The sequence below is a fragment of the Dermacentor silvarum genome, chromosome 1 (assembly GCF_013339745.2).
Source record: "Dermacentor silvarum isolate Dsil-2018 chromosome 1, BIME_Dsil_1.4, whole genome shotgun sequence".
In the NCBI taxonomy this organism is placed as follows: domain Eukaryota; kingdom Metazoa; phylum Arthropoda; class Arachnida; order Ixodida; family Ixodidae; genus Dermacentor; species Dermacentor silvarum.
Window position 1 is genome coordinate 95673317 of NC_051154.1, and position 27921 is coordinate 95701237.

The 27921-nt window shown below is 44.0% G+C and overlaps 1 protein-coding gene across 1 annotated transcript; it reads right to left on the bottom strand.

The window, feature by feature from the left end:
• Nucleotides 1–592: 592 nt before the first annotated feature.
• On the bottom strand, nt 593–27921 carry LOC119432959 (ras-specific guanine nucleotide-releasing factor RalGPS1). The gene is made up of 8 exons (XM_037700104.2): nt 27711–27921; nt 22712–22875; nt 21625–21771; nt 16940–16972; nt 12171–12305; nt 8567–8654; nt 4726–4818; nt 593–881 (listed from the first exon to the last, which is right to left on the bottom strand). Exons 1-8 carry the CDS (start codon nt 27729–27731, stop codon nt 696–698), a joined length of 867 nt encoding a protein of 288 aa, XP_037556032.1. The 5' UTR covers nt 27732–27921; the 3' UTR covers nt 593–695.

Genomic DNA, 27921 nt, shown 5'->3' on the forward strand with positions numbered 1-27921 from the left:
GTAAAGTGTTACATTGAACAACATAGACTTCAAAACTCAATTTTCCTGCAAAATTTGAGCAAGCTCAGTGCAGCAGTAAGCGCAAAATCATTTTTTAACCATTTTAAGCGAAATCTGCACGTCCATGTCTCAGTTCTGAATACACAATCTGTGAATGTTAGCATTCCTCTTGTGGGACGCTGTCCATCCAGCTTTACTGCACTATAAACTCATCTACATCAATATTATGAATCCAATCAATAACATAAGACTATTTCTTGAGGATGACATCTTGTTTATTCAAACTTGGCTGTACTTGATTTCCACGTACTAATACTGCACATGGGCTGGTTTAACAACAGTAATTACTCTTCCCGAGTTACACAACACTTGCATTATATACTTTCAGGCAGACAACTGAATGTCATTATTAAATAAAATAATACAAAATAATTAGTCTTATCCAGGAACATTTTGTTAAATGTTTTCATGATACATTCTGTGTCTGAAAAATCAAACCAAAAATGTAGTGGTAAAATACAAAACTAGGAATGCTTGGCAAAGAATGATCCAGAAGTTTGGTCCACAGCACAAGTGAAATCAAGTCAGTAAGTAGTATCAAAATAATTTATGATACTTTTAATTATAATACAGAGGCTGCTCATAGCACTGGCTTAATGCATCAGCCAGCATTCATTGCACACCTCAGGAGCAGTCTAGAGTGTTGTGCCAGCAGAAGCACTTAGGCAGGCACACCAGTCATGGGCTGAGCTGCCCACAGCTGGCCGGAACTTGTAACGACTTCCTCGACCAGGGTCCAACAACTGGAAGGAGTCCGACTCTGGGCAGGCGAGCACCACCCAGCCCGCAATGCAGCTCTGCTTACAGGGTTGACGCTTGAACTGAAAGGGAGTCCTTCATTAAACTTCTGCATGGTTTTGTGTGGCTTAAGTACAATTAAGATATAGTACTCTGTTTCAGTACCTCTCGGCACTGTGGATGCCACAGTCATCCTCGACCAATTAGGAGGGCAAACACATCTTAAAGGGACTGACAACCAATTTTCATGGTACCCATTTTCCCTTTTTTTTTGTGTGTGTGTGTGTGTGTGTGTGTGCAATGGAAAGCTTAGTGGTCAGAGTGTCTAATCATGAAGTGGTAACACAGAAACCGGCATGGAACATTTTTAATCAGAATTTTTCGATGTGCAATGAGTATGTAGTCGTTCACTGGAAGCATGTTAAAAGCAGTGATCGGCGAGCGCGATAGTGATTATACGTTGGCATTGGTGGGAGGCAGATGACAAGTGCGGCCATAGCTGTGAGAAAGTATTATTTTGTTTTTCAAGCCGATGTTGTTGCAATTAATGTTTTCTGAAGTGTTAAATTATTTCTACAATAATAGCTACGTGTTTTCGTGGTTTCCTGTCCCAACTGCTTTCGTCATTAACCAGTCAAGTTTTTTAGCCAAGCCAAGTTAGGTTCTCGAAAGCGAAACAATGCTTTTACAAGTGATACGCAGTTCAGCGTGTTGCCGTAGCCATGCGTGTGCTAATATTGTAGTGCTGGCACCAATTTATGATTTAGTCGATGACATTTTGTATCTCACAGGGAGACCAGACAACTCTGGGTACCTACCTGCAAACTTGCACGCGTCCCCACAACTCTGGCTACTTGCAATCTCGCGCACGTACAACAGCATGTGCTGCCCATTAGTGTGGACTTCGAAATACGCACGGAAATAGCGTAAGCGTCTAATAATATACAAGCTGCAATTTTAAGCAATAAGCACGCTTTGCTTAACAGCCGACTCACAATAATCTCATATACTAGTACATACGGAGTACCAAGATTTCACCGTCAGGCCGTGTAACTTACTGGTTCTTTAGACTTTCTTTGACAATTTAAAATTATAATTCCTACTTAAATCATGAACAGTGTGCTGGATTCCATCACTCTAAATCATGGTCATTACATTTCCATGAACGTCTCGCAACACATTATGGCCAGTAGTCAGTCCCTTTAAAGGTGTCCTTCCGTGCCTTGCCCTCTGGCGACCGCAGCAGCGCTGGTAGCAGCAGCATCTAACACTGTGGAACTGCACAGTGAGATCAGCTGTCGTGATAGAAGCAGCACAAGATTCGCTCTGATATCTATAAGGCGTGCATATTCTAGGTACCAGAGTCTTTTAATACTTCAAGATACAGAAGAGAAGGAGGAGGGTTGAGGAGGATTCAGAAGAAATGCTCGGCCAGCATGTAACATGGCACGGGATGGTGATGCCATCTCTCAATCCCTCTAGTACAGGGTGTGCTTGCTGATTCGTAAGTGCAGCTGTTCTCTTAATTACAGAGTTTGTGCTTGCACCTTTCTGCACTCCTGCCGCACTGTTCCAAGCACATTTAACGCCAACTGGTTTGTTCCTCTCATGTAAAAGAGCAGCTTGGAATGACACTGCACAGATGAGTCTGGGCAGTGTCATGCCAGCGTCGAATCCCACCGTTCAGGATGGTGACACCCTTTAACCAGGCCCACGCCACGCCGCCGCTTTTGCAGTCCAAGATTTAATTAAGGCAGTGAGAAGCCTGCTCAAACCTGATGTGCCATTTCCAACAACCGAATGCACTGAGCACCCAAATGTTAGCAAAATGTTTTTTAGAAGTTTTGTCACGTTGCGGTTCAGCATTTACTTGCACTGATTGTGCCAGCCAGATGTAACGAGGAGGATGGAATATGGCTGTATTCCATTTACACTGCTACCTAAATGGTAGCAATGTAAGAGTGTTTTCGGCCACGTGCACCCTGGTTATGCATGAAGAAAGTAGCACCGATGAGGAGCCCCTCAATAATCATACAAAGTAAATCAAATTAGTTACACACATAGATAAAATGAAAACGGCACACATATTAGTTTGCAGGGCAGTGTGAGCAAGTAGTATCAGTAAGTAGCTTTGCAATTTGAAGAAAACTTAAACAGAGCCCCCTCCTGAAAAGATAAGTAACCCACTAAACCCAACAGTCTAAAGAATGCCAGTTCGGGCAGCCTAGGCTCAGCTTACAAGACATTTTCGTATAAGAATTTCGAGACATAACACTGAAGGTGTTGTACAGAATAAATGGGCACTCTGTCTAATCGAAATGGTGCACAAGCAGCTGGACATGGCAGGGAACTTGTTCTACTTAGGGTAGGAAATTAGTACAGTAAAATCTCAGTGATACGATCACGGCTGGTACGAATTTCGGTGTGATACGAATTCGTAACATTCCCCGGCTGAAATACATTGCTCTTAATATGAAAAACATCGGCTGTTACGAACGCGTTGCCGCGCCGCCGCGGATCATACGAACGCGTGAGCAACAGCAGCGGCGGCCGAGCCAGCTAGAGCGACGGGCACAGACAAGCCGGCACGGCAGGATCCACAGTCGCCAAGCAACCGGCTACGTCTCGCGGCTGCGCAATCTCTCATTGGTCCCCACGTCGAGCGGACCGGACCACATCACTGCCTAGCTGATGCTTTGACCAGCGAGAAAGAAGACGAGGGTCGCTGCAGCAACGATGACCACCGCAGCAGCCCTGACGGCCAAAATTCTCCCTGCACTCGACGTGCTGAGGCGTTCAGTGAGTGGCGTGCGAAAACATTCGTGAGATCACGCGCGCGCACTTTTACGCCTTCCAGAAGGCGATCGTTGACGATTTGGGCAAGAAAACGCACACAGATAGTAGAACCCCGTTAATACACCTTACAAGGGACCGGGGGGAAAAAAAAAGGTAGCAGTTTCACCCGAAAGGCGAGGTAACGTTTGCGATATCAAATTAGTAGACAGCTGTACGAAATAAGGATAGTAGTTTCTCGGCCGTATAAACTTGTAAACATTCGCTTACGAACTAAATTAACAAGCACGGTGTCACACGCGCACAGGTAAACACGAACCTATCTCGCTCGATGATTGCGGGAGTTCGCTGAGTAAGGAAGCGCAGGCAGCAGCAGCTGTCTCTCGCTTCAACGCGAACTAAACGTCGAAAGCACAGCGCATACTAAGGTAACCAGCACTAGGCGCACTTCGTCAACATCGCAGATCGTTTTGAAGATTAGACCCGCACGAGCACACACTTTGTGCATGTCGCAGATTGCTTTCAAGATACAGCCATGTGATATGGCGCGCCATATCGGCAATGTGCCGGTTGCTTGTTGCAACGTACAAGCTGGCTGCACCGCTAAATTTATGTGACCCACATTCAAACGCAACGTAAGATGCAGGAACATTATAGATTGGTGATGTATCACGGGGAACTTAATACGTGGAAGTCAATGTAGGACTTGGGTCGGGACCGCGACAACGCGACGTAGCAGCCGGGAAAACGCAGCAGCGAGGAACGTATCAACGGCGTTCCACTATTACGAATTTTTTCTGCTAAAGATAAATTCATTTTTTCTTGATGTTGTAAATGTTTTCATGATACGAATTTTGGGTGATACGAATATTTCACGCGACCCCGCGAGATTCGTATCACCGAGGTTCCACTGTATTGTGCCAGATATGCATGCGACAAATATACGTGCAAATTTACTTACCGATACAAATGCAGCACTTGTGACAGAATCACTTCCTAGACTGAGCCCACATCATGGTCTTTATCTACTGAATGTACTGCTACTTTTATCTGCCATTGCAACTGGGGCCTGCTAATTCCTGTACATGGTGCATGAGATTTGCTCTATGAAGTTTGTGCAATGATATCACTCACATCAGAGCGCTCTTTGGCCAGCAGTGACTTGGGAGAGTAGAAGACTAAGGAGTTTCCCCGCAGCTCCACCCAGTAACGCAGCCATGAAGACATCTGCAGAGGATGACACAGCGTTCAACAGAGCGCTGGGAGCTTCCCCTAAACCAGGGTTTCCCAAACTTCCTGCCTTTGGGGATTGACACCAGCCCTGACCAGAGCTCCAACAAAGAGCACCACCCCACTCCACCAATGTGCTTATGCACAGCCTCTTAATAAATGTTGCAATAAATCAGTCACAATGAGCACAAAAACAGTCAATACATTACTGAGTTACTTAAACAGGAATTCAATGTGTAGCACAGTGCCCTTAATCAATCTCAAGTTTGCTACTACGTATGTGGAAACTAAGGGGAAGGGAGGCGGAATCAAATTCGTTTTGGAACCCTAAAATTCCACTAGGTGAATCCCAGCTTGGGAACCCTTGCTCTAAGCTATTTATTTATTTATTCAATACCCACAGCACCTTTACAGGCATTACACCCCCAGTGGGGGGAAACACATCAAGCGGATTCGTGCTCCATGACTTAGAAATAAACAATATGGTACATAACGTAAGCATAATGTTCAAAGAATAACAGTCACTATTCGCATGCAGAGAGAAGAGAAAAAAGAAAAAATTATTTCTCGGGTTTTACGCATCAAAACCACTTCTGATTATGAGGCACGCCGTAGTGGAGGGCTCCAGATTAATTTTGACCACCTGGGGTTCTTTAACGTGCACTACAACGCAAGCACACGGGCGTTTTTGCATTTCGCCTCCATCGAAATGCGGCCGCCACGGCCGGGATTCGATCCTGCAACCTCGTGCTCAGCAGCGCAACGCTTTAGCTAACTGAGCCACTGCGGCGGGTGAAAAAAGAAAAAAAAAAGGAACATAAGTAATGTCGCATCAATTCAACAAGGCATAAAATGTATCATCCGATATTACATCAACCACTGACAATGGTAGCCTATTCCACTCCCGTATTGTTCTAGGAAAATAAGACATCCTGAATATTTCTGTGTGACAAAATATTTCTCGTACTTTACAAGTGTGGCCACCTCGAGCTAATGCATAATAAGGTTCAAGTATGTACCGTTGCCTGTCTATGCCAATTGTTGAATGAAAGATACTATAAAAAAGCTTTAAAAAAAGATTTTTTCTGCAATTCTCAAAAGATTCCCATTGTAAATTATTCTTTGCTCGTGTGGCAAGCAAAGAATAATTTACAAAACTAAAAGTAAAACTATAATTTCCAGTAACAAATCTTGCAGCTAAATTTTGCATTCTTTCAAGGTATTCCTTGTCACCAAGCATCGGTGGGTCCCATACCTCACATGCATATTCTAAGACAGACCTGACAATAGGTGCTTGGGGCGCCACATGGGAAATGGCCGCCATGGGAGCGCCACAGACATCACTTTTTTTCCGTGCTCACGTTGGTTTCGACGGGAATTCAGGGCGCAGGCTCCTTTCCCAAGCGTATCACCCCTGAAGGAAGCCGAACGCCAGGCCGGGGTACACTTGTACCCTTTTGAACGTCTTGAAGAATTTAGTAGCCATACTGAAGTTTTTAGCATTGCGCTGTAGAAACCCTAATGCCTTGCCTGCACTTGCTATTACACGATCAACATAACGATGCCATTTTAAATCAGTGGTAAAATAAACTCCTAGGTATTTATATAAGGACACCCGTAACAATGCAATGTTATCTAAGGTATACTGAAAACAAACATGTTTTTTTTTTCTTGATAAATGACATGAAAACAGTCTTATCTAGATTCAAAATCATGTTCCAACCTGGTTTCAATGTCACAGACTGTAAGCAGTAAAGATACTTGTATTCAGGTGTTATAAATACAAAACTAAGAACTGACACACAAACAACAAAACTTTGCCTAAGGTCTCCTTTGTTATTGCTCTGTCTGTGTGTCTGTCTCTGCGTGTGCGATAGACAGTGGGCCTCTTTGATTTTCTACTTCTGGCTACCCGAGGGCTGCCGGAGCCAGCTAGAGCGCCTTTGTTTTTCTCGAGTTGCTCTGCTCACTGTGCGACGCACTTCCGCCGTGCATTCGTTTTACTCGGGCTGGATGGTTCTGGCTACCCGTGGGCTGCCAGAACTAGCCAGGACAATTTTGGTCTAGCTGCTCTGTGTAAGTTCTCTAGCTAGCAGACGTCAAAAAGAGGCGATGAGCGCTCGCCGCCATCTTTGTGGAGACATAACGGATTGCAACACAGACGCTTGAGGACTTTTACCTCACTCAGCCAACTGGCTACGGTCACCTTCTGATTTCACTAGTTCTAGCATTATCTTCTAAGGTTCTAATGCACTGTTCCGCCTTGTGAGGCTGTGCAATACGAGCGGTCACAAACCATTTGAAGCTTCTTTTTTTGTGTGCGTGTGTGTGTCCCGTGAAGGCTTTTTCTTAGTCCTGAACAGCGCGCCGTGCTCTCATGCGTGCATGCTATATCTGCATCGTGTTCTGCGAGAGTACTGGTTCAAATGGGCACAAGCGTACCCCAGCCTGGAGCTCGGCTTCCCTCAGGGGTGATGATGGAAAAGGAGCCTGCGCCCTAAATTCCTGTCGAAACCCTCCTGAACACTAAAACAAAGTGATGTTCCGGCCGCTCCCATGGCGGCCATCTCCCATGTGGCGCCCCAAGCACCTGAGGTGGAGACGCCTCCGGGTTGAGGACAAACACCCCTTCCCAAGCGTTGAGGTCCCATAATGGCATAGCACCAGGCCAGGAGCGTGCTTGTACCTATTTTATTGGTGGGTACCCAGCGGCAGCACTTGTCTCCCACAGCTGCGGCAGATGCTCTTCAACAAGGCTGTCTGTGGTTGAACAAGAGGCACCCAGAGACAACTCCTGAAATCTCCATTGGGCCCTCTTTCGAGATGGACCCCCATGAGAGCCGAGCACCAGGCCAGGGAACACCTTTACCCTAATGAGCCGGTGGGTTTCCGGAAGCACCAGGATTTGAACTCGGAACCTCCCGCATACGAGGCGGATGCTCTACCGCTAGGCCACCGTTGCGGTTATCGATATTTAAAGATATCAGAGTTCGAGTTAACCAGGGTTTACTGTACATGGTCTTTTTACACTTATCTATACTTTCACTGCTAACAGCTCTGTTTGCCTCCTATTCTATGCATTATTAACATTTTATTTCTTTTTATCATCAAAGGAAACTACTGTAAGTATACAGCCATGTCATCTGAGACACAACACAAGCAATTTATTAAGTGCAGTCTCTCCACACACGTATATCTGGGCAGATTACAGTGCTGTACAAAACAGGCATGGCGCTCTTTGGCCATACCTGGCCCTTGCGCCACTAAACCACACACATTCATTCATTCATGCTGTACAAAACATAGTCACACTCACATAGTCATGCAGTTAGCCAACCTAAAAATCCTGTATTCAAAGAAAAAAATACGTGCTAACAGACAATTTTTACTTTTACATGTGACACAACTTCTTTGGAGCACTGCACTTGCTCACTGAGTTATTACATCATTATTCGCTGCACTATACATATTTCTGACGCAGCACGGGTCATTCCAAGCTTTCTCAGGTCAGCACAGGTCGAATACAATGCAAGTCAAGTGGTGGCACATACTATTTTCAAACGTGCTAGACTTCAATCCTGTTATACTCATTCATGTTGCATGGTTTGAATCAACTCTGCTTTTGCGACAGGGGTGCTAGTCTACTACAACAATGCAGCAGAGGCGCTTTGCCTTTAGCATACACAGGAACCTGAACAACACAGATTACAAAGAGCATGAGATTACATAATGAGTGGACACTTACAGCAGGTCGACGACCATCTTTAAGAAGAGTTTTTCTGCGTACACAACCCTGGCAGCTAGCTGGCTGAGTGGCCAGCTCTTCCTCCCACCTGAAAAAGGAATAAAAAATGAAGCACACAAGCCGGGGAAAAAAAATAAAGTACAGTTAAACCTGGATATAACGAAATTGACAAATTCCCGAAAAACTTTGTTATATAGAGGATTTCGTTATATGCAGGTCGGCACGAAAATTCGAAAAAGAAACGCTTACCGTATGTACTATCGCTCAAGATTTTCTCCGAATACACTAAAGTTGCGATGAACAAAAAAGTCGCAGTTTCGTCCGAAAGGCACAGCATCGATTGCGACAGCAAATTAGCAGACAGCTATACGAAGTAAGGATAGTACAGTCAAACCTCGTTAATACGCACCCGCTTAATGCGTAATTGCGGTTTAAACGCAGTCGCGAAGATTCCCCCACCCAGCCCCCATTGAACCCCATGTATTGGCTGACCGCTTAAGCCATAGTCGCTCAGTGCCCACCAAACGGTTAGTGCATACTATTTTTCTTGTTCTACATGCACAGGCACAAAATCGGCAAAATCTCATGTGCGCAGACGTTCGATTCTCGAGTTGCGACGCCCGGACGACAGTCGCCAGCGATAGTGAACTTGCAACATGACCACCATGACGTATTTCCTGCTCGTACAGCTGTTGCTGATTGCTGCACACAAAAGCATGGCTTTCAAGATAAGTTCCCGGTAACGCGGAGAAGTTGCTGGTAGGGAGTGCGAATTCGCTGTCGCCGTCGGAGTAGTAACTGCGCAGAAGCACATTTTATTGCGAAGCGCATTTGTGCCGTCACCGTGGACATCGCTTTGAGGTTCCGTGTAAAATCCAAACACGGCAACTCACTGCTCCCCACTGCCAGAGCAACTCATCACGTAAGCACTGTGACCACGAGTTCTCGCAGTCATCAAGTGAACTCTGTTCACATGTGTCTTTAGGCACGTGACACCACACTTGCTTAGTTAGTAACCCAATGTTTACTGCTATTTATGGAGAAATTTCATTTTCTACTCATAAGTGCCACCATCTGGGCTGTTGTTCCATGAACTAGTATTTCTCAGTTTTGTGTGCAGTGAGATCAAATTAACAAGGTCATGAAACATCAACTGCATATGTACAAACATTTTTATGCATGCTATTCGACTGTAGTATCATGCATTTGGTTGCTAGAGATAGTTGTAATAATGGGGTTTTACGTGCCAACACAACGATATGATTATGAGGCACTCCGTAGTGGGAAACTCCAGATTAATTTTGACCACCTGGAGTTCTTTAACATGCACCAAATATACAAGGGCGTTTTTGCATTTCGCCCCCATGGAAATGCAGCAGCCGTGCCCTCAGGCTTAGCAGATCAGCGTCAAAGCCACTATGCCACCACGGCAGTATGCTACAGATAGAAAATGGTAGCATTAACAGCCCAAGATAGCAGCTGCTTATAAAACTATGAGCCTTAGTTTGTATAATAGTAGTTTAATACTTTGCTATCTCTGTCAGTGCTCTGCCTTTCAGGCTAAACTTTGGGTAGAAAATTATCTCGGCTCTTTCTTTTGGTCGAGAAAAAAAAAGAACCTTATTATTAGGGGTGTGCGAATATCAAAATTTTCGAATACAAATCGAATATGAATACTTAGCTTTGAATATCGAATTGAACACTGAATAATGACATGCACATGCATTTATTAGCAAGTTGGCTTAATTTGTAATGTTGGAACATTGCAATTGCATTGTCAATGTTAAAAAACTATACTAGTAAGCCGTTATACTAAAACATTTATTTAGCTCATGTTAACTTGGAAAATTGAGTAATTCCCATTAGCTGTCCTCACCAGCCTGTGCCTTATTATACCGCATCAAATGCCCGTAAACTCGGTGGCATTTGACCCTGTGCCAGTCATCACTCATCGCACTCGCTGTCAAGCAATAAGCTCTGAATTGGAGGTGGCGCTGAAAAAAGAAAAAGAAAGCGCACCCTCGCTGTCCCGCAAACACGTGCCCCTTGTGACTTAGACGCTGGCTTTCCCGCAAAGTTTATACGTCTAATGGCTACGTGTACTTTACAGGCGCAATTTTGCTAGCAGCACGAAATCATCGCAAAATTCAGCACAACATCGCCCCAATATTCTCAGACTAGATATAAACAAATGCGAAGAACCGTGCTTGCTCCTGCACAGCCAGCAATATATTCGATTTGATTCGAATATTCGTATCCAAATGCATATTCGAACCCCCCCCCCCCCCCATTTTCGAATATCTATTTTTCGAATCGAATACAAATATTAAAAATATAATAGTATTCGATAATAGTCAAACTTTTCTAATATTTGCACATCCCTACTTATTATTGAAGAAAGACACAATAAGCAAAAATAATTTTTCCATGCATTCAGATCACATTCACGCATGTAAACTAGAAGAATGAATGGAATGGTTGGAAATGAAATGTTTGCCCATTTATATTGAGTTGCTGTTAACATTCCCTTACTAACTAAATTAATAAGCACATTGTCACACACGCACAAACAAACACGAACACATCTCACTTGATGACCATGAACACTCGGTCAGAATGCTGGCATGATGAAGAGTAGCAACAGCAGCATTAGTGATCAAATTCCCCTTCATCCTGCCTCTCGCTTCAATATGCACCAACCTGCTGCCTCACCCCACTTCTCCTAGCATTTACACATCTCCCCGCTCCCCCATTGCACACGTAAGAAGACAGTGCACACCCTCGCATCCTTCCTCCCTTGCAAGCATGAGAAGACACCGCCACATCAAACCACCATCCTTCTCGGATTTTATAGAAAACATCATCGCGCCAGCGACGTTGGCAGAAATTCGTTTGGAGTGTCCATATAATTGCAATCGCAACAAAAACAGACACACACACAAGGTGGAAGTCGACGAGGGCACACGTTTGCCCTCCTTCGTGTGCATGTTTTGTTTTGCGCTTAGATCCCTTTCTTTTTTTAACCAGCTCAACCAACAATTGCTCTTAGCGAAGCACTGTCAACAAACTTGGGCACTGTCAGAAACACATTCAATGCTAATCAGCATAGAAGCTATAGATTCTTGTTAAAGCTTATAGTTCTTGGCATATAGGGTGAACAATTAACTAAGCATACCCGGGGCCTCACACAACTGTTAAGTTTGCTGGTCGAAAGCTCCCTATTCACCTGTACTCCCTTAAGCTAGCTTACCAGGACATGCAAGACTCAGATCTGGTTGTACTTAGACTTGCAGGGAACCTTATTCACTCACACTTACCCAAAACCAGACTACAGACTAACCTGTTAGTCTCTTCGAGTCCAAGCGAGCATTCATGAGTTTGCCAACCTGTGATGCAGATGTAAAGCATTGCTTTGTGCTGGGGAGCCTCTGGAACTCTTGAGCATAGGACTTCTACTGAGCAATTTCTACAGAGCAATTCAATTTTTTGCGCTTCAAGTTTTCAGCGCATAAGGTGTAGAGCCAAAAGCATCACGAGTTCCCCAAGAAATGCGCAGTGCAGTGCTTCTGTAGAGCATCGCACATTCTAGCCACCTAGTACTGACCCATAGAGTGGCGCAGGAGGCTCCCAGAGCTCCAGGGCTGCTGGCCGCCACAGAACAGTGCCAGCACCTTCAGCCACACTGTCATCCAAGAGCAGGCGGCCCTTCTGCTCAGGAGCAGCTGCATCCCCCCATCCACTGCACGAAGGATTTCACATGTACAAGTTAAAGCTTAAAGTCCACTTCAATCGAAAACATGCAGTTGGGCTCGTTTGTCAATCATAGCTTCCAAACATTCCCACTGAACACAGAGGACCAAGAAGACAAGGTAAATGCAATCAACTTCAGCTGATTCAACTTTGATGGAACCATCTCAAATTAAAAGGTGAGGTAGAAAAAACATCCAAACACACCGCCACTTTATTTGGCCTTATTTAGCTACCTAATGCACCCCCAAATCTAACATGCACCATATTTATAGATTTGAAGTAGAAAATGTATGCCCACATTTATGTACACCCAATTTAAAAAATAAAAAATAAAGCGTGCCTTCGGTTCTGGCAATCGAAGGCATAAAAAATAAAGCGTGCCTTCAATTCTGGCAATCAGAATAAATATTAAAGCTGCTGAGTTTGCCTTCATATAATGAAAATTTATTTCACCTAATGTTCATCGCCATCGCTCTCGGAAAGCTCTTTATCGCTATAGGCCACAACATGTCCTCTATGTGGTCTGCTGCGTTGACGAGTCAAGTTTGAATTATCTGGCAAAGGCCAATTGCAAGATTGAAATAATGAACGTCTTGGCCCATATAAATCTATGGGCACTGGCTGGCATAGAATTAACTGAAAAATCGAATTTGCCAGGAGTCCAATTAACGAAAGTAGATTGTATAAGGTGCACTATCAGCCCAAAGTTTATTCCTTCACTGCACGAAATAATTATACTGACTTACAAGCAAATCTGCACAAAACCTATTTTTTCTTTCGTTTTTGCCCCCTAAAACTTTCAGAGAAGCAAGCGTAATGCTCTGCATATGCCTAGACAAAACTGAGAGTATCAAAATGACAGTGAGGCCAGGCCTGTGAATCTAAGTTTCTGTCTTCTCCAAACTGTGCACACTGTCATGAGGCCACTTGGTGCTGCCCCAATGACCTGTAGGGGATACTTTATTTTTTTTTAATAAAATAAATATACTTTGAGTAATCAGATTTCTATTCGGCAAGACAGCAGAAGCACCCAGCCAGCAGCTACAGTCAGGAAAGTCTGGGAGGGTTCGCAAAGAAAGCTTCGCTTTAAACAATAATCTCAGTGCCATCTTTCATCTCTGATGCATGTACAAATTCAAGAACTTCGTATTATTTCTCACAGTTCTTGCGATTTCAACACTAACACCCTGTTTCAATGGAGTAACAATATCTTGAAAAATGTATACAGGGTGTTCCTTTTTAGACAATACAGATTTCTTATAAGTAATGAGCTCAGCGATCATGGCGTTTTGCAGAATAATTCATAGATGAGGTGGACACACTTTGCCGCTAATAATGTGAGCTTCAGAGACTAATTAACAAAAATTCATTAACTTTTATTAGTGCCTTGGGGGCAGTTGTCGAAATGGCCAATTTGGAGACAGTGACATTTTCATGTACACTTATCTTTTAAAAATTTTGAAAATCACACCTAATTCAAGATATTCATAAAGTTCCAAAGCTCAATCGAGGCAATATAGAGGCTGAGCACGTCCCGATGCGCGTCGGGCGGCAATGCTCCATAAAGAAGTGTAGGGCAAGGTTTAAATGATAGCATGCCGCAGCAAATCCTGACCTGACACACAACTGCACACGCTTGCCAGGCAAAGCGTGCCATAACAGTAGCTGCCGCGACTGGCCGAGACGTTCGGTTTCCAACTTCCTCAAGCTTGTCATCAAAGGGCATTTCGGTCTAATATAATAGAGGGGCCGGGCCGCCTTTTCTGCGCACCCGCGGCACTCGGTTTTGATATTGAATGAATTTACCGTTGAAATTCGACGATAAATACCTCGAATCAGATGCGACTTTCAAGATTTAAAAAAAAAGCGAGGGTACATTAAAATGTGACTGCCTTAAAATTTGCCATTTACACAACGAAAGGCACGAAAGGCACGAAAAAAAAAGTTAATTAATAATTTTTTGTTAATTACTCTTCTGAAGCTCACATCATTAGCGGCAAAGTATGTCCGCCTCGCCTAGGAACTCATTGGCATAAATGCCATGTTCATTGCGCTTATAGTCTTTTCATAAAAAACCTGTATTGTCTTTAAAAAAAAAAACACCCTGTATAACATAACCATTTCATTATAACCTAGTCATCTCAATATACAGTTAAACCTGGATATAACGATATTGACAAATTGCCGAAAAACTTTGTTATAAAGAGGATTTCGTTATATGCAGGTTCGGCCCGAAAATTCAAAAAAGAAATGCTTACCGTATGTACTCGATTCTAACGCACCCTCGGTTGTAACGCGCACCCCGTTTTCCGTTTTCGTCGAAGCACTCATTCTTGGAATGTCACACCAGGTACGTACTAGATGCGTGGACGCGTGTCGTTTCGCACAAGTGCGAGGCCTCAGAAACGAAGAGCGAGCGTCGCGATAGCGTCGTAGCGTCGTATAATGTTACAGTAGAACCCCGCTGTTACGTTCCCGGGTGCTGCGTTTTCCCGTCTGTACGTCGTTTTCGGCCGGTCCCGGCACAGCTCCCATAGAACCCAATGCATTGGTAACCCCAAGGGGTAACCCCGCTGTTGCGTCGCAACTGTGGGACCGTTCCCGCATCGTACGTTGTGAACTGCCACCCTGCGCCGGCCCGCGCGGCCATTTTGACTTTTCCTTTCGCTTGGCTTGGTGACTTGACAATGGCATTGGCCGCCCAAAGTGCCGGGGGCGACAACTATGACGAATTTTCGGTTTCCGCCAGCAAAAGTATGGCCCTTGAGATCCGTATTTGCTATCTAAAGATGGTGTCTATGACGCGTTGTGGCCCTAAAATTGGTTTTGGCTCATAGATGTTCCGTATAAAGTCCAAGGGCGATAACGCAGTCGCCGCGCGCCGTATGCTGTATGTGCGAGTGAAAACGCGCGAGCCAACGACTGCGTCTAAATCTCGCGCGCGCACGAAAGAAAAGCAGGGAGGAAACGCGCTTTCTTCCGTTGCGCTCGAGGCACCGGCAAGGAAGGGGGGTAGCGGGCGGCGTTGTACTGCACTCTGGCATCAACTGCGTACTGCGCGGCAGCGCGCGGTCGCGTGGGCCGTACCTTGAAAGCGATCAGCGTTATGGCAGAGTCTAGGCAGTGTAGGTGCGTTGACGGCTCGTAGCTTTGTGCGTGCTGTGTGTTCTCGGCGCTTAGTTTGCATTGAAGCGATAGACAACAGCACGAAGGTCACTTCGCTCGCTTCTGCAGCAGCGCTTCCACACGCCGCCAGCGTTTGACAGCGCGTGTCCGCGCTCATCGAGTGTGACGTGTCACAGCGTCTGCCAGCATGTTGGCAACATCAACTGAAAAAGGAGAGTACCGGCTTGGCAGGCTAAGCCAGCTGCATCAAGCGGCAGGATCAGGTTTGAATGAAAGGAGGGGGAAAGGTCACGCCCGCGGTGGCAAGATCGCCGGGTCGAGGGATGCAGGCCCGCCTCGCACATGCTCGCACGCACGCACACGTGCGCTCGCTTCGCATTCCGTCGTGGCGGAGAAGGTGCTTCCGGTTGATGCTCGCGCAAAGATGACAAAATATGGGGCGAAATCTCTGGGTTGTCGGCGGGGAAAATTCGTTATATCGAGGGGGTCTCCCGCTGCCACTTCATTACGTAGAGGTCTCAAATACATGTGCTTCTATGGAGTAATGGCGGGGAATAGAAAAATTTCGTTATATTCAGGAATTCGTTATATGGAGGTTCGTTATAAGCAGGTTTAACTGTATAAGCAAATAACAAAATCAACTTATGCGTTCATTAATTCTAATCTGTCACTAAACACGAAAGTGTAGCAAATCTGCTGCTAAATTTTTTTATGTTTTTTTTTCTTTCCATGGCTCTAACTACAACAAATCTACCTCAGCCTTCACAACATTCATCCTGTGGAATAACTTGCCATATACATTAAATATTACTTCTTCATTTAACAATATTCAGGAACTCTATAAAAGTTATTTATTAAATACATAATTTCATGGTTCTATAATATGTTATATTGGTTCACTGCTGCTTTATTTGATTTCTCTCATGTGTTCATGCTTTTTTCCTGTTCTTTGCATTGTTGTAAATTTGCCTTCTCCTATGCTGCATTATTCTGTTTTGTGTAATTTACGAATTTTATTGAGGGTCACAGTACAGTCACCGACTATGACATCTATGTCTATATACAGGGTGTCCCAACTATCATGCAGCAAGATTTTAAAATATGCAAATACCAAGTAGCTGGAGAGAACCAAGGTAATATTTCGGCACCTGGCGATACTTACATTACTTTTTTGCGTTCTGGCTAATTAGATAATTAGTCATAATTAATTAATCAACTTCTCAAATATTACAATTTAATGAAAAGTGTCAAGACAAAATTGTAGAGCAACATGAGAAACTCGCGATACAGCTTTCTGGTGCGCAATACGTGCTACATAAAAGTCTTTTTCCAAGCATGAAAGAAGCCCGCAAATACATGCAAATTGCCTCGAGCGGCCAGTCGCGCAGCAATTTTGCGTGTATTCGCAGGCTTCTTTCACACTCGGAAAAACACTTTTATGTAGCACGTATTGAGCAACAGAAAGCTACTGCTGGTACAGTTTTAAAGACCACTTACTTGCTTGTGGTTGATGGGCCACTCAGCAACACACTGCGAGAAAAACAAAACGCAGTCATCACACAACTTTCAATGGCTGCACAGAAGTGCAAGTCTATCCAGCGAAACGAAATACGCACTTTTAGTGGTAAATTTCAGAAGACTGGAAGTACTATTAGCAGTACATTTAAAAAGACTAGTGGATAAAAGGCAATGCAACACTGCAACAAGGTACAGTCAACCACAAAATATTACAGACCATGAAATCTGAGAAAAAGCTAAATATCTCCGTAGCCTTACAACACAGCCTGGTACTATTTGCATTTCAAGCCTCGACTAGAATATGCTAACAACATTGTCGTATACAGTTTTACTGGCTAATGCTACAGGCTGCTTGGGAATTGGACGTTTTCTGAGATCATGAGGTCCGTAAACTTTTGCGGTTGACTGTACATACCACACTTGTCTGCACTTTTACTTAACATTTGCCCAACTTTAAGAACTAGGTAACTCCTGGTCACATGACATCAATTCTAAATTGTGATACATACTGCAGTACAGAGCAGCTCAAGTATTAAAGGATTTTCTTTCCCACAGGAACTCATAACATTTCTTCATTTTGAAGCTTGCCCAACAGAATTTAAAATTGAAACATGAATTTTCCTTCCACACCACCCTCACCTGAATTTGTAATGCTCTCATTTGACAACACAACACCATGACTACTTAACAAAAGATGAAAACAGCAGTAGTCACAAAGGGATGAAGTCTGTCTATGCCATTGTAAGAAGTGAGGATCAGGTTGTGAAAATGATTGATTTTGGGAAGCCATTCTTTTCAGCATCTGCTGCACCTAATCTAATCTGCATTAAAATGGTTTATCTGAGAATGCACTCTGAACGCCTGAAAAAAAAAAGAAAAAAAAAAGAAAGAAAACTCATTTTTTCAGTGCAAACGGTGAGCATGAGCTCTGCTGAGGAAGAGCTCTGCCTGCACAGCTGCTGCATGGCCTGCACTTCCAAAGCAGCAAGTGAAGGAGAGCTGTGAATGCATGCAGAACTCGCTCCTGCACAACATCAAATTGAAGGGTGTGGCACAGGCAGTTCACGCTGCACTGTGCCAAACTAGTGCCAAAAGTGCAGCCACATCAAAGAGACGTCATCCGAGAGCTTTAAGTTTCGTATTTACATTTCGGTCCCATACACTTATGGTGGCCAAATAAGAAAGGCACAACCAAAAAATTCTGGGATCAGACTGACAGAGTTTGTAATGAAGGTAGACCTTCGATTGGCTCAGCGCATCGATGCATTGAGAGGCACCTCCCAATTGGCCATTGCTGCTGGCAGAGCACATGTGCTTGCCTTAAAAACTGTGTTGATGCCATATTCAGTCATTTCTTTGTTTACCACATTTCCCAGCATGTGTTACACTACCATGATTCACACTTGGGCATGAAATTTGGAGTTGCAGCATGTCAAATGACCAACTACACAGCAATGCCACAGTGTTTTCTGAAGTGACCACATGCGAGAAATGCTTTCATTTATTTTTTCTCGAGAGGAGGAAACAGCACATTAAAATATGGACCAAGTGACAGAACAAAAATACAAGTGCTTGTGTTGCCTTACCCATTCCTCCTTTTTTTTTTTTTTTGCACACAAACATTTAGTTGCATGCTTTACAAAGACATTTAATGTCTTAAAAAAGATATTATCTTCTACTGAACTAGAACACTGACCTTATTATGCACAATGTAAGCTAGAAAAATGTGTCACTACTTACACATATGTATTAGCAGTAAAATATTACTACTAATAGATATACCAAGTCACAACTTTGGCCTGACAATGTGGCGGTGGTTAGGCCCAGTGGTTTAGGCATAATAGCCATGATGAAAGTTCGTTGGTGGCTAGTAGAGTGGTGGCTATTAAGCCTTCACAGGAAGCTCACCATTATGTCAGTAATCAGTGGGCTGCATTGGTGCACTGGTGTCAGATCACGTACACAAGATGGACTAGCTGGGCTGCAGAATTTTTAAGTTTAGATCTGTGGGTAGACAGCGGGGAACACCTACTCAGTTTGTACTGGATTGAACGGTGTAAGCTCACGTGTGGGCATAAATCTCCAATGTGAATTTGTGCAACGCAACTTAAGCCGACAGCACTATGAAGCCAAGGTCACATGCACAATATTTGTTTGTTACAGCGATGCACACAGGTTTGTGCGACGGGCAAATGTGAAAAGACCCTGGCCTTAGCCAATACAAAATTTCACATACAGTAAAATCTCGGTAATACAAATCTCGCGGGGTTGCGTGAAATATTCGTATCATCAAAACGTACACAAAATCAAGAAAAAATGAATTTATTTTTACCAGAAAAGATTCCCAATAGAGGAACCCCATTGATACCTTCCTCGCTGCTGCGTTTTCCGGGCTGCTATGTCGCAATTTTGCGGTCCCGACCTAAATCACATTGACTTCCACGTACAGTAAAATCTCGATAATTCGAACTCTAAGGGGCCCGAAAACTTGTTCGAATTAAAAGAAGGACGTATTTTTGAATTATTCGTGCACCATAGCACGATGCACAAATGGTGCGAGTCGTGAAATAGCGCAGCGCACAAGAGCATAGCGAGCGAGGGCCTCGAAACTGCCCACGCCGGCCAACGCTGGCTTCCCGATAACGGCAGAACACGAAACTTCAGGGTTCGGGCGGCAGCGGCGGGCGGCGGCACGGCGACGGGCGCACGCAGAGACTGTGGAGGGTGAGGGAGGAGGGCGGCAGGGAAGTGGATTTGGCCTCGGCAACTCCGCCGCTTCTGTGGCTCCCCTCGCCCTCCCTGTCAACTCCCTCCTAGCTCCCTCACCTTCGACTGTCACCGTGCGCGCCCGGCGCCGTGCCAGCGCTGCCACTCCAGCCAGGCTGGCGCCAGCTCCCTGGAGTTTCGTTTTCTGCCGTTATCGGGAAGCGGGCGTTTGCCAGCGTGGGCAGTTTTGTTGGCCGGATTGTGACACCGCCGCTGCTTCCCTTTGCGCCGCAGCCGCAGCGTGCAAGGTCAACACGTGACTAGAAAATCGAGGAAGCATAACGGAGAAGGGTTAGACGTCGGCACGTACACGCGTGTTCCAGCGCAACGTAGGAACGGCGACCTTGCCATTTGAGAGAGAGTAAAATTTTCACCGCGTTTTTTTTTTTTTTTTTTTTTTTTTTTGTTCGCACGCAGCATTGAGGGGTCTCTCCTAAGCTTTTACTCTATGGCAGTGCCGGAGGCGCCGCCGCGTGATTTGGCGCACTGCTGAGAGCATTGTCGGTGCACGGTATGTTCGAATTAACCGTCGCAAATGCTTTTGCGTTCAATTTACCGGGCGTTTTTGCACAGACGCGTGACATAGCCGCATGTCTGTGCCGGTCGCTCCGCTGCTGTTCACGCAATCGTATGATCCGCAGTGGCGCGGCAACGCGTTCGGAACAGCCGATATTTTTCGTATTGTGCGCAATGTATTTTGGCCGGGAAATGTTACGAATTCGTATCACACCGAAATTCGTACCAGCCGGGATTGTATCACCGGGGTGTTACTGTAAATATTATTTCAATGATTCACAACACAGAATAATTCTGTCAATGAATTTTTGTGTTGCTGACATTGTAAGAAACAATGATATTGATTTTATTGTTGAAATTCATTTTTTCATACTGCATAATTGTTTGCACATTTTTGTGACCCACTCTGTGTCCAAAAAATTGGTCAGCGACTGTCGTCGGTTCAAATAATGTTCGCTCTAGTGATTTTCACTTATGCATCAAGGTAGAATTTTTTTAATAACACCAACAATTTATAACATGCTGGCATCTTGAAAGTTCATATCCACTCGAAAGCACCAAGCTACAAAAGAAGCCCACATGAATTTTTTGCTGGCAGCTGTTTTCTATCGTGTTAATGTTTGTTTTACTAAAGGGCAACTCAAGAAATTCTTTAGGAGTACAGATCTGAAAGAAATTTGTATCTACATTATATGTGGCACTTTGGTCATGCATACCAAACTGCATGGCTGGGAGACGCTGAGTTCTACTTCTTCTTTTTGAGGTTTTACATGCGAAAACCAGTTCAGATTATGAGGCACGCCGTAGTGGAGGGCTCCGGATTAATTTTGACCACCTGGGGTACTTCAACGTGCACTACAATGCAAGCTCACGGGCGTATTTGCATTTCGCCTCCATCATCCTGCGACCTTGTGCTCAACAGCGCAACGCCTTAGCTGACTGAGCCACCCCGGCGGGTAGACACTGAGTTCACCTGCAAATTAATTTTAAAGATTGGTGTGCACACTCGCGATCTGTGCTCTCTAAGGAATTATTTCTACTGGCCATCATGTGTTTGCCACTAGTGAAGTCAGAATGGGATCAGTAGCACTGATGCCATCATTTTGTAAAGCTGTCTTTAAATAATATTTACAGAACCTCACTGCCACAAGTAACTAACTTATGGTGACCTTCCATAAAAGCAACCTAAACTTATTATCTTTTCTTTTTCTTTTATTGCGCAGGCTAGTTGTGCAGCACAAGAACATTTAGAATTTGTTTTAGTTGAACAAACTGTCCCAAAGTGTCGCTCCTATTCCCTGCACATGCCTCATCATCATCACTGATGTTGCAGGGAGCAGCTCTCCAGGCTGCCAGTCCAGTTTTGGTTTTGAGGCACTTACTTAGTTCCTAAGCTGCGAGCTTTTCTATGACCAGGAATGAAGCGAGGCGGCCTGTTGGCACTTCCTGAAGGTGGACTGGGTTCTGATGGAGGTGCCAGCAGTGTCAAGCTTGCTTGTCGCCCAGGGGGCTCCAGGCGCAGAGACTCTCTACACAGGGCAAATACAGTTCCAGGGCAAAGCAATGTAAACATCCAGAATAATCAGCAATGAAGTCATGAATTGGAGTGACCAGGTGTTTTCAGGCCAAAAACAGAGTAGTGTTTTCATAACAGTGCCCAGATATGCAGCACGGCTTGTCCAAAAAAAGCTTAAAACAAACAAACTAATTCATCCACAGCACCTATTAAAAATAATACTCGTTAGCACAAAAAATTCACTTTGTAATTATATTTTTACACATATTTAGAGATGGCTCAATTTACTAATGATATTGCTAAAGTACAGTCAATAGCCAGTTGACAGAGATCACTACGTTATGCTTGCGCTATGCAGTAAATGTGATAGCCTTTGGGTTGCTCTTCTTCTTCCTGATAAAGATTGCATATCTAAAGTTACAGTACAGACAACCTTGAATATTTACAATGCCCAATGACAGAATGAATGGGAGGACATTCATATCAAATGAGTATTTTTGTGCATAAAAAAAAAGAGGGTAGGGGAGGGGGGGGGGGGGGCACTACACAATTTACTGAACAGTTTTACAAGCAACTTCATCAAAACATGCCAAAATCTGCTTATAACGGGAACTGGTCACCCTGTTAAAAACAAAAAGTGCTAGTCCTTAGTACGGCCTCATAGCTGCTAAAAAATAGGGGATGCATTTAAACCTATGAAAACACTCGGGGGGAGGGTATTGGTCATGCCTCATGCTAAGGTTCCCCGAGAAGCGAAACTGGCCAAGCAATTCGACTTCTGTATTTTTAGCATCCAGGCCTACAAATAATTATATGCACCATTGAGTTACTTGAGCTAGTGTGAACACAAGCATTTGCAAATTAGTGCATGTCATTGCGCTTGTCCTGGAAGTCAAGCTACTTTGCAACTAGACAATGCTTCCACAACAGACTGTTTGTCAGAAAGTGCATACCGGTATGAATCTTCCTGAAGGAACTTCTGTAATTCTTCAAGATAGAAGGGCTGCATAAGTTGTGCTTGGAGACTTGCGTTTGGGTTCAGAGCGAAGCGCTGGCAAGAGCTCTGTAGAGCACCCAAGCAGCCCAGAAGGGAGACATTTGCTGTTCCTCGATCACTCTGAAACCAGGAATGCACACAAGCAACGTATCCACAAGGAATTCTGCATCCTTAAAATTATTGCACCCAATAAAGCCATAAGTTACGAATTATTGCTTGTAACAAACAGAGGAAAGAAATAAATCTCCTTGAAAAATATTACATAAAAATATAGGAGTGGTGTGGGCTTGTATTGAACTTCATCCTGCAGGCCCTTTGATGTATCGAACTACGCACAGTGCTGTGCCCCAGAAAGGTGCGTTCTCTCAGCAAAATTTTCTTCTCACAGTGACACTATCTCAGGGACTGTGATCAGCTACCATTGCCACAAACTTGCTTCAGAGGCACTAGATGCTCCACAGGTCCTATAAAGAATTTAGAAGTGAAGGTTGCTTTGCAGTGTAGCATGTATGATAAAAATCGTAGCTGTTGATGGGGGGTTTCCTTCTGTCTGTGTAGTTTCTAATGTCAAGCGGGCATCACCTGTGTCCCCTAGTGTGCAGAATGTGAAGCACATTAACACTTCGCAGACCTATGCAACTTTGCAGAATCATTGAACAAAGACCAGTGCAGCTGTCATCAAACTTGACTACCAAATAGAATTGTGCCACCGTGATGCACTGTGCCCTCTTGACACTATTTCATTTTCATAACATGTGCTGATGTCTCCTCTTTTAGTGTCGTCAAGTATACAGTTCTCTGAATAATATACTTATTTAAATGTTTTTGATTTCATAAGGAAATTTGGAATGCTCACATCGGCTCAAAAAGAAATTTAGCTATATAGTATCTATGCAAAGTTTCAGCTCAACATCTTCCTTACCCTGCTTACATTGACAGTTTTTTCATTATGTCACCTCTTTGTTTTAGTGGGCCCATGTTCTTTGCTAATTTCCTGTGCATCTTCTAATTGACCCACACACTTGAAATTTTACCCATGGATGCTGTGCAATGTCTCATATTTTTGAAAACTTTCATTCTGACCTTTTAGACTTCATATATTGTTTTAGTCCCTCCATTCTCTCTGCAGCACCCACCACTGATAAATTCATGCAACTCCCCCAATTTACCCATATCTTTAATTTGTTCAGTATGTTATGCAATGTACCCATCCCTTCAGTTTCATTCCAATCTGAAATTTACTTCCCATACAGCAACCAGCTGGAGTTACTTGCAATTAGTGAGAATTTGATAATTTCTTATGACCCTCACAATTAGACGACATCTATGCTCTTGCCTGCATACCCTATAATGTCCTGCATATCCCTGTAAGGTTTTTTTCCCAATCCAACCTATAGGTAATTAATTCTCACTAGGTGTGGATGCTTGTAGTGCATGCACTTTTGTCAAACAACTTTTCCTGTATGGTTATGACTGATTGTAGTATTTAGCTTAGCTATAAAAGAAGGACTTGTTGGATTGCCATGTACATTCAATGCACCATGTGTGGTATACATACTCCCCAAGTAAAACCAAAACGCAAAGCAGAAGTCACACACATGATAAACTACACATCCATTGCTGGGTGGGTTTGTGTACTCCCTTAGTTTTAACACACCAAGATAGTGAGCAAGAATATATCAGAATAAAGACAAGCATCGTGAATTGAAAGGAGCATTTCCCATAGGAATAAATTACATCAGAGTGTCACTTTGCCACTTCTGCTAAAAAAAAAAATTATGGGGTTTTACGTGCCAAAATCACGATATGATTGTGAGGCACACCGTAGTGGAGAACTCTGGAATAATTTAGACCACCTGTGGTTCTTTTAACGTGCACCTAAATTGAAGTACACAGGTGTTTTCGCATTTCACCCCCATCGAAATGCGGCCGCCATGGCCGGGATTCGATCCCGCGACCTCGTGCTTAGCAGCCCAACATGCCACTTCTGCTAGCTGAAGGTCGACTGTCTCTATAAAGTGCACACGAAATTACAAATAAATGGGTGTCATTAAGCTGTACATGTAAATTATATAATAAAAGTAATGTATGCCCCAAATCAATTAAGAGACCCCCATATAAGACACAGTACAAGACATGAATGCTACCCACATATGTTCTCGACAAACCATGTGTTTCTGAACTCTTCAAAGGACCAAACTTTGCCTTCATTGAGGTCCAAGTAAATCTGATTAAGTTAAAAGCAAGGGGACATAGGTTCAGTCCATTATGGTTTTCCTTTTCCAAGTGCACTGACAACAAATATCCACTGCCAGGAATCGTACCTGCGACATTGTGCTCAGCAGCACAATGCCATAGCCACAGAGCCACTATGAAGGTTGAGTAGACATTATGACGGCTTACATGCTATGAAAGGAAAATCAAGGTTGCTTTTCTATGTCTAAAATCTATGCATCCATGAATTGTGTGTATTCTGTAAAGTATCAGTTGAAGTCCAGCATCATGTCCAGTGTGGTTCCCGTTCTGGTCGTGTGTCTCTTCAGCCCTAGTTGAGAGGTGCTAGCCTCACTGCAATCTCGTGGCCATATTGGTGACTACACGTGTACCAAGTCAAGCGCAGCCATAGTACCTCAAACACCCAGAAATAAAGACAGTTTGAGAGCGGACAATGCGAAATCCAAGACGAAAGATCAGCCTACTAATTCCAAAACCATAGGAGAGAGCATTGCCATGAAATTCCAAGAGGATCTTGCGACTTCCACAATGCGATGCAGGCAATGGCATGACAAGCAGTCTTTATTTGAAGAAACGCTTTCACAATAGAGTGCACCTTCTGGTAATTTTCTTGAGATAGCCTGACACCTCACACTGAACTTTTCACAGAGGAAGGATTTTGTGCAAAACAGCAAGAATAAAGAAACAGCAGGAATAGAGTGGGGGGATGTCATGAGGTGCACATGCTGCCGTCGCAAACGAAAGACTACAAAGATGAAGACATGTGTGTGATCATGCAACTGCACAGGAAAAAAAAGCATGAACGAAAAAGAAGAACTGCCAGAGAGCCTCGAGGCATGAGCGTAGAACAAGGAAGCAGCGCCATTGTGAAAGGAGAAGCCAAGAGAGAAAGGCAGCAGCGGCGGAAGCAGCAGCCCAAGAGACAATGGGTCCGGGCTCCTGCTCATGCTTGGTGCGCCTGAGCGTGCAGCTTAATGTTTAATGCCTTTGGGGCGTCCAGCAAAACATTGAACACAGCCTTTCTGCACTTGGCCTGCGTTCCTGGTGTCCCCTCGCAAGTGACCAGTCCTGCCACATCCCCTGGCCATCCGGCTGCAGTTGGAATCATCATCATCATCAGCCTATATTTATGTCCGCTGCAGGACGAAGGCCGCAAGTGACCAGTCCTGCCACATCCCCTGGCCGTCCGTCTGCAGTTGGAATCATCATCATCATCAGCCTATATTTATGTTCGCTGCAGGACGAAGGCCTCCCTGCGATCTCCAATTACCCCTGTCTTGCGCTACCGTATTCCAACTTGTGCCTGCAAATTTCGTAACTTCATCACCCCATCTGGTTTTCTGCCGTCCTCGACTGCGCTTCCCTTCTCTTGGTATCCGTTCTGTAACCCTAATGGTCCACCGGTTATCCGTCCTATGCATTACATGGAGTGCTCAGCTCCATTTCTTCCGCTTAATGTCAACTAGAATATTGGCTATTCCCGTTTGTTCTCTGATCCACACCACTTTCTTCCTGTCTCTTAACGTTAGTCCAAAGATTTTTCGTTCCATCGCTCTCTGTGCGGTCCTTAACTTGTTCTCGAGCTTCTTTGTTAACCTCCAAGTTTCTGGCCCATATGTTAGCACCGGTAGAATGCAATGATTGTACACTTTTCTTTTCAACAACAGTGGTACGCTCCCAGTCAGGATTTGGCAATGCCTGCCGTATGCACTCCAACCCATTTTATTCTTCTGTAAATTTCTTTCTCATGATCAGGGTCAGGGTCCCCTGTGAGTAATTGACCTAGATAAACGTACTCCTTTACAGACTCCAGAGGAATACCTCAGCCACAATAGACAACAGACACCTATGTCACTCCAGCCATGGAACTTCCCCAACACAATTATGAATGGTGACGTGTCAACATTAGAATTTTATTCACACAGTTTTAGTAAAGGGTTTCTAGTGTATATCTTAATGATGAATTATGTTTTTTGAAAACTTATAAATGGGTGCATGTGTGTGCAATAGGGAACATACGCTCGCGTCTTCATTTTCTCAATTCTGTTTGCATTGAACAGACTCAAGAACCTGCTATGGTGAATATACCAACACCGTGACAGATGAATAGCGAGAGATATAGAGATTTAAAAAAAACACGAAGTGTTCTCCCATCGCCTTTCTAAGAGATTGTGGTCACAGCCATGCATACATTGGCATTTAATTTCAGCTGGACACAACCACCACTTTTCCATCACTCGTTTGCCATCACTTTTGTGGTGCATGCCACATGCCATGTTCTTGTCAGATGGCAAAACATGTGATACACAACCAATTGCCTCCAAGTTGTAAAAAATGCATGTTTGTGTGGTTTCAAGTGAATTACATTTAATTTTCAGAATTAATGATGGTCAAAATAACAAGCTTTGTCTGTAATGGCTTACTAATTCATCTTTATTTTTGTCAAATTACTATCCCATTTCAAGATGTTAATATAAAAAGCCGTGGACTGCATTTGATTATTCAATATTCGAAGCTGTGTATTCATATTCCATTTATAAATTTTAGAAATCAAACTATTCACATGCTTCTAATGTGGCCAAGAAGATGCTTCAGTCAGTAAATGATCAGCATTTCACTGTACTTTTCACAAGCACCAGTTTTACACACACATCTATCTAAAATTGGCCCAACATTCTGATTAGACGTGGTTTCCTGATGTATAAAGAAGTAACAGCCACCTGGGAAGCACAAAGTTCCATGTGGAGCAAGTCTCGCAGGTAGGGTCCCAGATGCGGCACAAAGGGGCTGCCACGAGCCAAAGCACTCCGTAGCCGACTCCGCTGGGAAACAAAGTTGTCCTCTTCCGAAAAAAGGGAAGCAAGACGTTGCAGCAGTTGGCGCTCACGACGGCCCACCTACATAATTGTCAGCAGGTGTCACATGTACTAG

Coding starts and splice junctions, on each gene's coding strand:
- LOC119432959 (XM_037700104.2), bottom strand. CDS start 27,731: ATGGAACTTTGTGCTTCCCAG. Junction 21,772..22,711: donor CTTCAGGAAGATTCATACCG/GTATGCACTTTC, acceptor TGCCCTGTGTAG/AGAGTCTCTGCGCCTGGAGC. Junction 12,306..16,939: donor GGCCCATCAACCACAAGCAA/GTAAGTGGTCTT, acceptor TCCTTCGTGCAG/TGGATGGGGGGATGCAGCTG.